The 16,018-nt window shown below is 36.4% G+C and overlaps 1 protein-coding gene across 1 annotated transcript in view; it reads left to right on the top strand.

Moving 5' to 3' along the window:
• Nucleotides 1-310: 310 nt before the first annotated feature.
• LOC121390254 (glycosyltransferase 8 domain-containing protein 2-like) overlaps nt 311-16,018 on the top strand; it is a 26,353-nt gene continuing 10,645 nt past the window's right edge. Inside the window, exons 1-8 of the mRNA XM_041522037.1 lie at nt 311-449; nt 2,444-2,548; nt 3,758-3,953; nt 6,544-6,661; nt 7,661-7,748; nt 9,775-9,875; nt 14,130-14,296; nt 14,778-14,890. Of these exons, the coding sequence (XP_041377971.1) occupies nt 425-449; nt 2,444-2,548; nt 3,758-3,953; nt 6,544-6,661; nt 7,661-7,748; nt 9,775-9,875; nt 14,130-14,296; nt 14,778-14,890 (913 nt within the window). The 5' untranslated portion in view covers nt 311-424. The remainder of the gene's footprint in view (nt 450-2,443; nt 2,549-3,757; nt 3,954-6,543; nt 6,662-7,660; nt 7,749-9,774; nt 9,876-14,129; nt 14,297-14,777; nt 14,891-16,018) is intronic.

Genomic DNA, 16,018 nt, shown 5'->3' with positions numbered 1-16,018 from the left:
CCCCCCCCCCCCCCAAAAAAAAAAAAAAAAAATGTTTTGAAAATAACAACAAAACAATAATAATTATTGGGTGCATTTTAGAAAACAATCGGCTCAGAAATAAATAACTTGTAGTAAATTCCATAGTATGAAACAGGCGTGTCATGTGGAAAGGAATTCAGTTAGAATCCCCTGAATACAGTTTTTAAGTTATTTGCCACATTTGAAATCACGTGAACATTATGAAATTCAGAAGGTCCGGTTTAACATAATATTTATGTCCGATTATGTTCAAGTCCGTTTTCTTTGGACTTCGTACATTATCATCCGGGTAAATTCAAGATGTCTGCGCCCAGTGTTCTACGTGTCAATATTATGACATAAATTTATTTCTTTTTGACTTTCGCGTCATTTAGAGAAATAACTAAACATCTTGACATTAATTATGGGTATCTGTTCACCAAAACGTGGTATGTACTTTAATGTAGTTTTATCTGTAGGAATAAAAACCAGGTGAATTGTGGAATTTTAATTTGAAAACAAAATAAAATCTTGCCATCTTCATGATCTTGGCATTTAGGCCTACTGTAACATGGTTTAGTAGGGCTTCTAGAATTTGTTTTATAAAATTCACTAGCCATGATGGGATCTGTGATTAATTTTTTTTACTAGCCACTGTTAAAAGTTCACTAGCCCCACTTTACTTTAGGCATATCATAAAATATTGTTTGTTTCCAGTTACCCGACTGACCCTAATTTGAATCTGCCTACCATAAAACTTTTTTTGTATATCCAAAAATGTTTTTTTAATATAACAACGATTTGCGGACATATATCGGTGGTTTTACTGTAGCAAATTTTGTTTTATTGGCGACCCGTTAGCCACGAAAAGTTTTCTTCTAACAATTGATTGATGGACTTACTTCCCTTCAAATTGAAGTTCGGTAACTTTTGTGAGAGATCGGGTGAAGAGTCGGAAAATTGTTTTCACGAATATATATGATCTTTTCCCATTTACTCTACATCTAGCGTAGCGAGGTGTTCCGATTAATAATAATAATAATAATAATAACTATATTTAATGATTTACTCCAGCGACAAATTTAGTGACCTTCTGATAAACTAGGGGAGGGAATGTTTACCAATACTGATGGAGTTTACTGCCAAATCAAATAATTAAATACGTTTCTTTATTTTTTGTAAGTGGTCACTGGGAACTTTCCTTTTTTAAATTAAGTTATGAAATAGATATAGAAAATAAAATGGCCATACGGTTTTTGTCCTTTTGAAAATTGTATAATGAAAAAAAAGAGCCCTTTTATTTAAAACTGCACATAAAATATGCCCCCAAAACGTCACTTTACCATGCCTTACTTCATTTCTAGGGAAAACACTGTGATGAATGGTATTGTTGGTTTGCATTTAATGTATTTCTATACATGCAGAGGATATTTTGGATATCGGTAGTCAACACCTTTATTTAATATCCATAAATAAAATTATTTTCCAAAATAAAATCTTTTTCCTACCTACCTACCCTATATTTTTCCAGCATGTAATAGGAAACAAGTAAAAAAAATTTAAATAATAGTAATAATCAGATACATGTAGCTCTATGTCACCTTAGTAGGGACATAGAGCTTGAAAACACTAACATATTGGGGGGGGGGGGTATGTGTGTCACTGGGTGGTAAGATATTCATGTTTACAAAATAGACTTAACTGCAACATTTGATAAAAAAAAAAGTGTAGTTATTTACTAGCCCAACGTTGAATAATACTAAGGTCGACGACAGTCACTTTTCGCACCCTTGTTTTGGGTTCATACACAATAAACATAGCATATCTTAACGTAATTTCACTTGAAATCCATATTTCGTAAAAGGTACAATTTTTTAATCACAAGATTTTCTCCAAACACATTCAGATGCATTAGTAATGTTCAAACAAAAAAATTTCAATAGCAAGTTTGCATTGGAATTTTTCCAGCATTCTTTAAACGGAAACGTCATGTACCCAGTGTATGTTTATTTTAAGGCGATTCAAAGTGACGTCATTGGAATACTGACGTCATTTAAATTCAAAATTAGCTATATTATTACAATGCTTCGCCACATTAATTTGATTAAAATAAAAACTGGTCTACTAACCTTGTCCCCTGTCAAATGTCTATAACAAGCGGACAACGTTGTTTACAGGTTGGTATTTTGTTATTTTTCATAATTCTGGACAAAATATTAATTTTAAGTTTCAAAAGATGAAAGAAATAAAAAGTACCTTTTGTCAAATATATCATATCAAAAAAATTCGTTACTTAATAAATCAATGTGCTCTACTGGTGTCATTAAACAAAACAAACTCATTAGATATTGAGTCTAGACTGTAAAAGTTTTGTAAGTTTTAAATGGTAGTAGACATGTTTATAAAAGTGATCTTTGTAACAAACTTGAGTTTCTGATTTCAGTTGGTGTGCTCCTGGTATTTTTGTGGATTGCCACTCTCTGCTATCTATGGTTTCCAGATCTCGTTCCAGATGTTCTCAATCTCCGGTCAAAAAGTACAAAAACAGGTAATAAAACACAGCATAAATAATTACAGGAACACTTCATTTAAATACAGTAGAATCTCATTGGGTCGAACTCGGAAGGATCCAATACACCGCACCGCTCGAACCAAAAACGAAGTCCCGAGTTACACCTACACAATGTTAACTGAATGGATAGGTTGATCTATCCAATAGGTCAAACACTTTCTTGAGCACTGACGGTTTCGAGCCAACGGAATTCAACTGCATAATTCTAAATATATTTTTTTAATTCCTCGTTTTTGGAAAGTACATGTATTTTTATGCAGGTATAAGCTGAAGAACTAACTAAATTATCTTTAATATTATCCCAATCCTCATTAAACATTTTTAATTATTATTATTTATTTTTATTTTTATATATTACTATAAGTATTTAAAACACAGACATTTTGCTCAAATTTAGGCCATAAAACTATACCAGCAGTTTGAACCTTGCAGTAAAGTATGATAAGATGATGATGATGATGATGAAGATGATGATGACAGCTTATTCTCATGGCCATCTTGACATACATTTTAAGTATAAATCTAGCTCGGTCGGTAGAGTGCTTGCCTAAGGTGCGTGCATCATAGGATCGAACCACATCAGTGGACCACTTCTCTGAATGGGCTTTTGTCCGTCCCAGCCAGTACCCCACAACTGGTATATCAAAGGCTATGGTATGTGCTGTACTGTCAATGGGAAAGTGCATATATAAAAAAATCTCTTGCTGCTAGTGGTAATGGGTAGCAGGTTTCCTCAAAGACTTTGTGTCACTGTCAGATATCAAATGTTTGACATCCAGTATATCAATATGCTCTAGTGGTGTCGTTAAACAAAACCAACTTTTAAACTGTTGTTTTATTTTTGCTCCAGCCAGTGCATCATGACTTGTATATCAAAGGCCGTGGTATGTGCTATCCTGTCTTGGGATGGTGCATATAAAAGATCCCTTGTTGCTAATCGAAAAGAGTAGCCTATGAAGTGGCGACAGCGGGTTTTCTCTCTCAATATCTGTGTGGTCCTTAACCATATGTCTGACGCCATATAACTGTAATTAAAATGTGTTGAGTGCGTTGTTAAACAATACATTTCCTTCCTTCCTTTCTCAAAGACTTTGTGTCAAATACCAAATGTTTGACATCCAATATATCAATGTGCTGTAGTGGTGTCATTAAACAAAACCAATTTTAAACTGTTGTTTATTTCAGCGAAAGCAAAGCATGCCAGCAGGATGAGTCATGTGTCTGGAAATGTGACATCCGGGGAAACTATTCACGTGTGTATCACCTCGGACAAAAACACGCTGGGAGGCGCAGTGGCGCTGATAAACAGCATTGTCTCTAACACCAAGTCAAACGTCATGTTCCACATCGTCACAGACGAGGAGAGCATGGACCATTTGAGGTATACATGTACAAACATTTTTGTAATCGTTGAGTTAGTTCTCACTGAGAGGACTCAAACCATAACCCTTCTGTACCAGGGCTTCTGGAATTTTTATAAAATTCACTAAAATTGCATATTAAACTGAAAAGTAAATATTTTGTAAATATCTATTTAATGATACTCTACCTAATATAGCATTTACTTGTTTGGCACATGTCAATAAAAATTTGCTATATAATCTATTCCAATAAAGTTCGCAAATCACCTGTTTATTGACATCTTTCTTTTAATTTCAAGAGTAAACACCACCTTGTACATCAATGAGAGCCCAAACAAGTAAATGTTAAATTAGGTAGAGTATCATTAAACAGATATTTACAAACTATTTACTTGTCAGTTTAATACCGGTGTATGAAGGAAATAATTGACGAAAATAATTTTTATTCTATTTCCGACACTACTTTAGTCATGGGATCAGAGATTTTAAAAATGTACTCACCATGATTAAAAATTCACTAGCCCAACTTTACTCTTAAGTTAATACAATTTTACTAAATAATAGTAATAATCAGATATGTCACCTAAAGAGGCAGATAGAGCTTAAAAACACTTAACATTGGGGGGTTAGGGTGGGGGCAGGATATTCATATTTACAAAGTAGACTAAACTTCTACATTTGACCCAAAAAATTCACTAGCCGTCGGGCATGGCAATAGTAGCTATTTACTAGCCCAAAACTTAATATCATTAGCCATGGGAGTGGGGCTACCATATTATTACCCATATGGGCTCAAATATACAGGGTAATATTTTTTCAATCTCTGCACAGTGTGCAGATTGCTTCTACAGCCACTGATTGGCTGGCTTAAAAATCACGACATTTGGTTGGTTGGTTGGCATGGCCGGAACTCCACTTTCATTCATATAATGTTTCCATTCATGAGTCAGATTACAGATACGTTATATGATCTACAAAGATTTACAAAAACAAATAGACTCATTTGTTTCGTAAACATGAAATGGTATAGTTTAATAAGCAGCGGCTTTAGTAATATATAAAAATAATTATTTTCAAATGCAAATACAGTTGTATTATTTTATACTGTAAACATTTGGCTGTAACAAGAACGCCGTTATGCTATAACGTCACTTATATTACGTCATGTAATGCGCGTAAGATTATATGACGTAATGGCTGATGGCTTTGTTGTAGACTGCAAAGGAATATTTTTACATTAAAAATCAGTTAAAATTGACAATGGGTAATAAAGAGAATAACCAACTCGCTATGAGGAGTTACGAATTATCTGTCCCTCGTGAATGAATGTTGTAAAACCCTCGCCAAAGGCTCGGGTTTACAACATTCATTCACTCGGGACAGATCATAATTCCTCGTAGCTCGTTAGTTATTCTCTAAATCTAGAAGCACAAGAGTCCTGGGACCTGTAAATTAAAGCAAACATAAGATGTACAATAGATGTAGGTGACATGTATAGAGATTATTTCACAAGCTTGTGTGTGTGTCATACTGATTTTATTAAACAAGTGTTAGGAGTTTTGTATTGCTCTAAAGTGGAGAATCGGGGGAATACATAAATCCTGACACTAGTTTTGTAAAATCTGTACGACACGTGAGTAATAATTACTTTATTATCCATATTATTATTGTTATTTTGTTTTATGAATAACAATGGCCATCTCAAAATGTTTCAACCACAACTAGAAGTAGACTACGAAATGACATCATATTTCACATGCACAGTCTGAGCTAGGACTGGATAAGCAACATCATGTTATGATGTCGCTTCACAAACTTACATCATTACACTTGTTATTACATGTGTGCTTCATATGATTGTTATTAACTCAGTTATGTTGAACCATTTGGATAATAAACTTTTATAATAGATGAATCATCTCCCACTGAGAGACCATAGACCTTCTGTGCAAGGGGGAAGGACGTAGCCCAGTGGTAAAGCGCTCGCCTGATGTACAGTCGGTCTAGGATTTATCCCTGTCAGTGGGGACATTTGGTTATTGCTTGTGCACTATGACTGGTATATCAAAGGTTGTGCTATCCTGTCTGTGGGATGGTGCATATACAAAAAATGACTTACTACTAATGGAAAAATATAGCAGGTGTCTCTAAGAGGTCTCTAAGAGGGGCGGGACGTAGCCCAGTGGTAAAGTGCTCGCTTAATGCACGGTCATTTTGGGATCAATCCCCATTGGTGGTCACATTGGCTTGATACTCCATGACTGGTATATCAAAGGTTGTGGTATGTGTTATCCTATCCATGGAATGGTACATATAAAAGATCCCTTGCTGCATTAGGAAAAATGTAGCTGGTTTCCTCTGATGACTATGTGTCAGAATTACCAAATGTTTGACATCCAATACTTGATGATTAATAAATCGTTGTTCTCAGCTGGTGTCGTTAAACAAAACAAGCTTTTAACTTTACACAGGGTGAACCCTGCATATCTTACAGTGACTGACTTGTATTGTTACAGCTACATTGTATATTGTAATTTGGACAGACCCAGGCAGTCAAGTTTTGATTTTGTAAACCTTCTGTAAACTGATACTCTTTCCCTTGTATTGCAGCATCTGGATCATGAAGAGTAAATTAAAGGACATTAACTATGAGATGAAGGCATTTAACACCAAGTGGGTGGAAGGGAAAATCAATGTTAGAGGAGGTCGACTCGAGCTTGCAAGTCCTGTGAGTAATTTTCTTTCTTCATTTACATGTAACTTTATAATAAATCCGTGATGGGAATAGCCCAGTGGTAAACCGCTCAATTGATGGTCCGTTTGGAATTGATCGCCATTGGGCTATTTTTTCGTCCCAGCCAGTGCACCACGACTGACATATATCAAAGACTATGGTATGTCTTGTCTTGTCTGTCGGATGGTGCATATAAAAGAGCCATTGCTACTAATGGAAAAATGTAGTGGGTTTTCTCTCTAAGACTATTTGTCAAAATGACCAAATGTTTGATATCCAATAGCCGATCATTAATAAATCAATGTGCTCTAGTAGTGCCGTTAAACAAAACAAACAAACTTTAACTTTATTACAATAAATCCAGTTAGAACATCCTTTACCAGACTTTAGCTTTTGAGGGGCATGGCCACACACACTCTTCACGCTCATAAATTCAATCCAAGGAGTGCAAAATATTATGCTTCTCATTTGAACAACCATCACCAATTATTTTGACGCATGTGATTTTTTTACTCCTCCACAATTTCCCCACTCTACATTTTCTTTCCTGGCTTTTAAAAAATGTGTCTGCTTTACAAATTAGGTTTGCTATAGCCTGATACAGCTAAAAAAAAAAAAAAAGGTCTCTACTAGGGCCCGTGCTTATAAAACTTAAATTCTAGACTTTAATAAAGTCCAGACTTTAACATGATGCTATTTGAATGGCATTGCCATAACATTAAAGTCTGGACTTTATTAAAGTCTAGACTATAAGGTTTATAAGAACGGGGCTAGATGTCAGTTTTCAGTATATTGTGCTACAGGGTTACATAAAGGCATTTACATAGATATCTTGACATCATACCTGAAAATATATCATTTTCCTTGTCCCAAAGAGTTCACCCCCCAAAAATTTATTCCTTAAATGTGTAACTTCCCTAAAGAACAATGTATATTTAATATATTTTCTATAAGTGCACAATGTCATGTAGTTTTCGATTTTTTGTTTTTCAGTTGAACTATGCAAGATATTACCTTCCAAAACTGTTTCCCAAGCTCAGTGAAAAAATAATTTTTATTGACGATGACTGTATTGTTCAAGGTTTGTAAGCACTTCTTTGGATATTAACTACTAGCACACAAAATTTGTGTTTATTAATTTCGTAATGAATATATGAAGCAAACTTGTGCAAAATTATACATTGTAACAGTTTTTCTAAGGAATGGGCGGGATGTAGCCTATTGGTAAAGTGCTTGCCTGATGTGCCGTCGGTCTAGGATCGATTCCCGTCAGTTGAGCCATTGGGCTATTTGTCGTTCCATCCAGTGTACCACGAATGGTATATCAGAGGTTGTGGTATGTGCTGTCCTGTCTGAGTGATGGTTAATATGAAAGATCCTTTACTACTAATGGAAAAATATAGCCGGTTTCCACTGTAAGACTATGTTAAAAATTACCAAATGTTTGACACCCAATAGCCAATGATTAATAAATTAATGTGTTCTGGTGGTGTTGTTAAACAATACAAACTTTATTTTAACTTCTTCTAAGGTTAATAGTCACCATTTCTGAACTGCTTCAGTGTCTATGATACAAAGTTCATTAGTCAGTGGTAATGAAAATCCTGGAAGTCATGGAATTTGTAAATGTATTAATTCAAGACCCTTATGATGTTTACTTTCATATGATGTAAAGTTTCCATGTAAATGTAATGCTTTTTATTTGCATAGTCGTGGACCAAATACCATGAAATGCCCCATTAACTGAAGAAAGTGCAAATGCAATTTTTTGTTTTTTAATTAGCAATATTGTGATATTTTTTAAAGAAATAATCTACAGGTAAATTGGTTAAAACAAAATTATTCCTAGTGTGATCCCTGCAAGTTCATAAGTACAGTCATGGAACATCAGGGTTCAAAATAGCAGTCTGCTAAAAGCAATCCATATTTTTTAGACCTAGCGGGTGAAATAAAAATTCATCAGCTAAAATTACCTAAAAATCACAGACAGATGTATGTACAATCATCTCATCTTCTATATAACTGAGGCTGATCTCGTGATTCAGTTATATTTTAATTTTATAATGCTCTAAAATACATCTCGGACATCCTAATTTTTCTCTGTCCCAAACTTTCCACTCACTCCAGGGGCGGAACATAGATCAGTGTTACAGCGCTCGCCTGGTGTGCGATCGATCTCGGATCAATTCCCGCCGGTGGGCCCATTGGGCTATTTCTCGTTTCAGCCAGTGCTCCACAACTGGTGTAACAAAGGCCATGGTATGTACCATCCTGTCTGTGGGATGATGCATATAAAAGATCCCTTGCTGCTAATCAAAAAGAGTAGCCCATGAAGTGGTAACAGCAGGTTTCCTCTCTCAATATCTGTGTGGTCCTTATGTCCGACGAAATGTAACCATAAATAAAATGTGTTGAGTGCATCGTTAAATAAAACATTTCCTTCCTTCCTTCCACTCATTGCATGCTATCTTGTTTCTTGCAAGTCATATTTTTTTCTTACCTATATGTTCAAAAACATAACAGTAGACAATATTTTACTTCATATTTTGATCCATGAATATCACGATACCGGGACATATTATTTATGATTTTCATAAAATATCAGTATTCCTGCCATACCGTATATATACAGAACTTCACATACATTGTTTTTGCTTCCTATTTATTGCACAAGTTTATTTTGCTCAAGAATATATACCACTAGACCGCTAGTACTTTTATGTTTTACAAAAACTTTTTAATTTAACATCATAGGAATACTTTGTTAAATCTATGATCAAAGCTCCTTTCATGGATTTACTTAATGTTAAAAATCATACTCTGTGGCAGCCTTGTGTAATGTTTCAAATATGACGTGACGTAATTTGTAAATCAAATGACGTCAAAGAAAAAGGCACCAGTGAAACTAAAAAGGGAATTCCCCATTTAAAAGTTCCGGTCCAGATCACACATATGTGTGATACAAAATAAATTTATCACACAGTTTAAAAATGTCTTTTTCACTATAGTAAGATTGAATAGGTATGTAATAAATCGCTGACCACTACACCACTGAGGTTATGAATTATTATGAATCTTGTACTTACAAGTGTGGGTTTCTTTTGTAGGTGACATATCAGAGCTGTATCGGCTAAAGTTTAACAAAGGTCACATTGCGGCTTTCTCCGAGGATTGTGTGGGTGCCAGCAAGAGACTGACCCACATGAAGGTAAATATAATGAAACCTTACTAAACTGGGCACCCAAAGTCAGATTTGAGAGAATTCTGGTTTAATGAGGGTCCATTTTTGAAGGATTTCACTGTATATTGTGTTAAACTGTCTTTCTTACACACCCATTGGTGAGAACACCATGCGTTATTTTTGGTTACACATGGTTGTTAACACATGTACATGTGTTAACAATTTCAAGACATATGACTGGCTATTCCTAGGTGATGACCAGGTCACTAATGCCATACAACCAATGAAAAACTACACGATGGAAATCGATTAGACTGACATATAGTTAACCTAACATTCATGTGTCTATGATGCATAAGTCAGCTACAAGTGCAACGGCTATCAATAACTTTTAGTAAAAAAAATTTTAAAATTTACTTAAAACCAGGCTTTTGAGTATATGTAAGAAATAGAATAATACATTCGTGTCCATTAGATACCATTTATCTCACAACTCATTGTTTAAAAATGTATAAAACTCGCTTTGGCTCATTAGATACATGTTAAAACAACTCGCTGTGAGATAAATGGTATCCAATGGCCACTCATGTCATGTCATAGGGTTTTACGTGCACATTCAGAACAAGCTGTTGCAGCGCACGCCTGTCGTGGGCGCAAGAGCCGGCCGTCCATGACAGGAAAGGTGGGGGGAGGGGAGAGGAGGGACCGCCTGCACTGGCAGGTGCAAGGGAACACCAGCAGCCTGATCAAATCGGTAGCAGGCGGGTGGGGGGGGGGGGGGTGGTGCTATGGAATTTGAATGGAGCAGTTAAATGCCAAAGAGAAAAGGGTGCGCAATTTTGATTGAGGGAATTTGGCGCAATTTTGAACGGTCTGTTGAAAGGTAAATGGCCGAGCTAATATAGGTTTTGATATTAGTGAATCGAGAGTAGCTCGTTAATTTTAGACCTTTACGATGCTGTGGTGTCTCCCTAGGTTGCCCATAGGGCCCTTATAAAGGGCCTGACCACTTCTGGTCGAGGCATCACCAAGTACCAAGTTATTACCAGCAGCAAGTATTGGGGGTTTGGGTGGGGGAGGCCGATATTCTTTTGTTCAGCTTCCCCCGGGTGCATTGCAGTTGTGTACTCGGAACGGTATTCTTTTGTGTTGTTCCTTATTAGAGTACGTGCTGGGCCATTAAATGGGGGCGGGTGCATTGTTATCATTAGTCAATGCACCCTGTGTACTGATGCAGTGAGCATGTAGTCTGTGTGTGAATCCTAGTTTTGTGTTACGGTTGTACCTATTGTCTTAAGTCCCTATTCTAGTGAGTTCAACGGTTATTCATGACCACCCATCCCCCTCTGTCCTTGTATAGCATTGAATACAATGACGGAGGGGGAGTTAAACTAGCCTAGCTATCTAATTTGAAGGGTTAAACCCTTATAGTATAGGTATTGGTTTAAAAGCCTAGTGCTTGGCATACTTAACTTTATTACCAATGCAATAAAACGAAACTAATGGTGGCAAGTAGCAATTGTATACATATATGCATATATACATATATGCACCGATCTAGGTACTTAGAAGAATTTTGATTCCCGCCCCCTAAATATAGGATTTTAGTAGGCTTACTTGGTTTGTCTTCAGGCTATCTGGATAGTTGGGTATTGGTTTTCCTGCATGTCTTTGCTTCTGGAACCCTAGTTGACTTACCTTAGTTAGCTAAGATGGAATGCATCAGTAATAAAAAAAAACAAAAAAAACATGGTACTGGTGCAAAGACAAATTCGTGCAGTTTATTTACAGTTAGGTGTAGTAGGGTTCTTGATCCGTGATTGGCTGGATTGGACCAATGAGAGTGCTGCAAAAAATAGGCGATAATTAGTGGTGTCCTATCTTGGTTGATTATCTAACGATGTTTATTGGCTGGTTAATTAGCCAATTGGGTTACTGCGACTTCGATCCTGTCTTAGTGAGAGAAAAAAAATAATAAATAATAATAAAACGAAAGAAAGAAAGAAAAAAAAAATAATAATAATAAAAAAAATGTATTAATCTCTATTTATTACCCCAGCGGTCACTCATAATGGGGAAAATATTTTCCATATTTTCTCAGTGAGAAAAAAATATTCTGCAATGGTCTAACGAACAATACTATTGGACGATTTGACGATTACAAACCAATGACCGTGTCGGTACTAAATATGACGTCATCACGATTTGGCAAACACAAAATGACGTCATGTAGTTTAAGGAATTTGCGTTTACGGCTCTCTATTTTTGGTGTTAAATTTATAACAAAATGTCATTTTAATGCAATTCTTTATAGATTTTGTAGCAGAATAAAGAACACTTGGTTTTTTAGAATTTTTTATGAACGTGATTAAATTACTAAGTTATAGCAATTCTCAGAAAAGTGCGCAAAGTGGTTTACATCGTTTCTATACAGGTTGGCCTTTCGTGCATGTGCGTCGAAAATAAAGGCTTCTAGAGAAAAAGTAGCTGAGGTAATAAATAGAATAACAAACACGGTACCAGTTATTATCAAATTTATGTCCCTCGTGAATATATAAAGCTAAAGCTCGTGACAACTGAACATTATTTCACTCGGGACTTAAATTTGATAATAACTGGTAACTTGTTTATTATCCTCTATCTCTTTCTCGTCTTGGCTTATTAGCTCACCTGGCCCGAAAGCTGAATGGAGCTTATGCAATGACACCCGTCTGGCATTCATCAAGTTTTCTTTGCATCTTTTATATCTTCTCCAGTTCCACCAGGCAGATTTCAACCAAACTTGGTCCTAATGATCCTTCCACGGCCCTGACCAAGTGTTGTTATTTTTATGGCTTGTTCAAAATCCTAGGTGTCCAACCCTGGCCTCTGACCAAGACATTTTTCACTTCTCAAGTACAAATGATCCTCTCAAGGACCTGACCAAGTGTTGGTATTTTTGGGGCCAATTCAAGATCCAATATGGCCTGTCATGTTTTACCGTGCAGATTTCAACCAGGTGTTGTTATTTTTCACAACAATTTAAAATCTAATATGGCTACCCTAGCCTCTGATTGGCTGAGAGATTTTCGACTTGTTCTCAAGTTCTACTGCATAGATTTCAGTCACAAAGCTGATACAAATGATCCTCTGATGACTCTGACCATCACCAGTTTACACCAGTTATTTCATAATTGTGTCTCAGGTGAAATTAAAATTTACAAAATGTCAAGGCATATGCTGTCAGTGATAAAAGTGGATCATTTATTTGTTCAGCTTAAAATACATTTGTATGCACATCTTCATTTGTCCATATGTTATGTTAATAACCAAATTCTCATCTGTGATAAATCATTATTACTATGGTTCACTTTCAGAAGTATGGTTAGTTTAATACCAGGTGAGAAATGCATGCCTCATGAGCCTCTTGTTCTTTACTGACCTGTGCTTTGCTTTGCTTTGCTTTGCTTTGCTTTGCTTTCCTTTCCATTTTGTTCTTTTGTGTTCCCTGCCAGCCCCTGTTCTACCTTACCCTTCCCTGCCTTTCCTTGCCATACCTTACCATACCTTACCTTGCCTTGCACTGCCCTTTTCTGCCCCAGCTTATTCTGTTCTACCTGATCTGTTCAGAGTTTAGGTTGAAGGCCAGAAAATATTAGCTAACAAAATCCATCTTCAAATTCAAGTTTCATTTAGCGAAACAGCCAAAATGGCGGTACATCCACATCTATGAATGACCAATGATTTTCGAATTAGCTTATTGGCGAGTTAGTAATGAAATATATTCGCCAAATTAAACTTTAATTTGCATTTGGAGATTTGGCGAGCAACAGCTTAAACCCTGCCCTGTTTTGCCTTGCCCTTCTATGCCCTTACCACTTACCTTGTCTCTTGTCACCTCCCTTCACATCATCTTATGTAAAAAAAAAAAAAAAAAAAAAAAAATTCTTCTTCAGAACAACTAGGGCGGGACGTAGCCCTGTGGTACATCGCTGGCTCGATGCGCGGTCGGTGTGGGATCGATCCCCGTCGGTGGGCCCATTGGGCTATTTCTTGTTCAAGCCAGTGCACCACAACTGGTATATCAAAGGCCGTGATATGTAAAATCCTGTCTGTGGGATGGTGCATATAAAAGATCCCTTGCTGCTAATCGGAAAGAGTAGCCCATGAAGTGGCGACAGCGGGTTTCCTCTCTCAATATCTGTGTGGTCCATAACCATATGTCTGACGCTATATAATCATAAATAAAATGTTTTGAGTGTTTTGTTAAATAAAACATTTCTTTTGTTTTGATTGTTTCAGAACAACTATGCTGACTACATTGACTTCAAGAACAAGCAGGTGAAGCTGATGAAGATAAAGCCGACGACGTGCTCGTTCAACTCGGGTCTGTTCGTCACGGATCTCTCGGCATGGAGGAAACAACGCATCACTGAACAGCTGGAGTACTGGATGCAGCTCAATACAAAGTACTTTCACTTTCAGTTTAAAGTCACAAACCTGTAAAAATGGACACTAAGTTTGGTTAATCTCCCAACCTGTAACACATTTTGGATAAAGTTATAATAGAGTGAAAATAGTCTGTGATGTTAAAACGTTCAGATATTATAGAATATTTCCTTGAAAGTTATTGAAATGTGATTAGTTTAAGGAATATTTTATGAGCTAAAAACTCAAATGTTTGTAGTCATTTTGGATACACATTTATTTAGCAATTGGCTAATTTGGCAATGAACAGGATGGGCCCTGTCATAATGACCAAATGTTTGACATCCAATAGCCGATGATTAACAAATCAATGTGCTCTAGTGGTGATGTTAAACAAAAACAAACTTTAACTGTTTGATATAATTATATAGGTAGTTGGGTAGGTAATGGTACATAAATTCATATATTCAATTTATATTACTGAATGTATTAATCAAAAGATATCTCTTCTTCGGTTTTCAGGGAAGAGGTATATGGAAATGAGAGGGGTGGTGGTGGCTCTCAGCCCCCAATGATGTTGGTGTTCTACAAAAAATATACAGAAATACCCCCAACCTGGCATGTCAGATATTTAGGTAAGTCATGCATGGGCTAAATTAAGGAACACAAAAATATATCTAATTTTATGCCATGTTTGTTTAGTTTTTTTGGTGGTGGGTGTTGTACAGCATGTATGTATTTGAAATGCTAATGGAGCTGGATGTAGCCTAATGGTAAAGCGCTCACCTGATGCATGGTCGGTCTAGGATCGATCCCCGTCAGTGGGACCTATGGGCTATTTCTTGTTCCAGCAAGTGCACTACGACTGGTACATCAAAGACTGTGGTATGTGCTATCTTGTCAATGGGAAAGTGCATATATAAAAGATCCCTTGCTGCTAAATGAAATATCTAGTGGGTTTACTCTCTAAAACTTTGTCAGAATTACCAAAATACAGTTTACATCCAATAGCCAATAATCAATAAATCAATATAATCTAGTGGTGTCATTAAAGAAAAGCAAACTTTGAAATAATAAAACTTACCCTGGACATTGTCGTACCCTGTCTGTGTTGATATGTATAGTATTTCTCATAAAGCTATTAGAGGGTCATTTATCATTGATTTTATGTTGTTATTTAGTGGTAGGGTTGTAGCTCAGCTGGAAGAGTGCTCAGCTGAGGTGCTGGGGTTGAAGGATCAAATCCCCTTGGTGGTCCTGTTCTCTGACTGGATATTTTCCATCTCAGTCAGTGCACCACGACTGGTACATCAAAGACCTTGGTAACAGTATGAGATGTTCTGTCTGTTAGAAATGGAAATGTTTTATTTAACGAACGACTGCATTCAACCCACATTTTTTGACAGGTTAAGTGGCGTCGGACATATGGTTAAGGCCAACACCGATATTGAGGGAGAAAACCCACTTGTCGCCACTTCGGGGGCTACTCTTTCGAGTTAGTCATCAATGGGATCTTTTATATGTACCATCCCATTATGACAGGGAAGCACATACCACGGCCCTTTGATATACCATCGTGGTGCCGGCTGGTCTGTTAGAAAGCTGCAGATAAAAATCCCATACTACTCTATCAAAAAACATTGGTTTTTTCCAATAACATACATGTGTGTACCCCCTGTACCGACTCCCATTGTTGAGGTGAAGACGAAGGGCGCAGGCTGATTTTTATAATCCAAATAAATTTAAATTCCTGAATCTGTAAC

Source organism: Gigantopelta aegis, chromosome 15 (genome assembly GCF_016097555.1).
Source record: "Gigantopelta aegis isolate Gae_Host chromosome 15, Gae_host_genome, whole genome shotgun sequence".
NCBI classification, from domain to species: Eukaryota; Metazoa; Mollusca; class Gastropoda; order Neomphalida; family Peltospiridae; genus Gigantopelta; species Gigantopelta aegis.
This window is presented reverse-complemented; position numbering and strand designations above follow the sequence as displayed.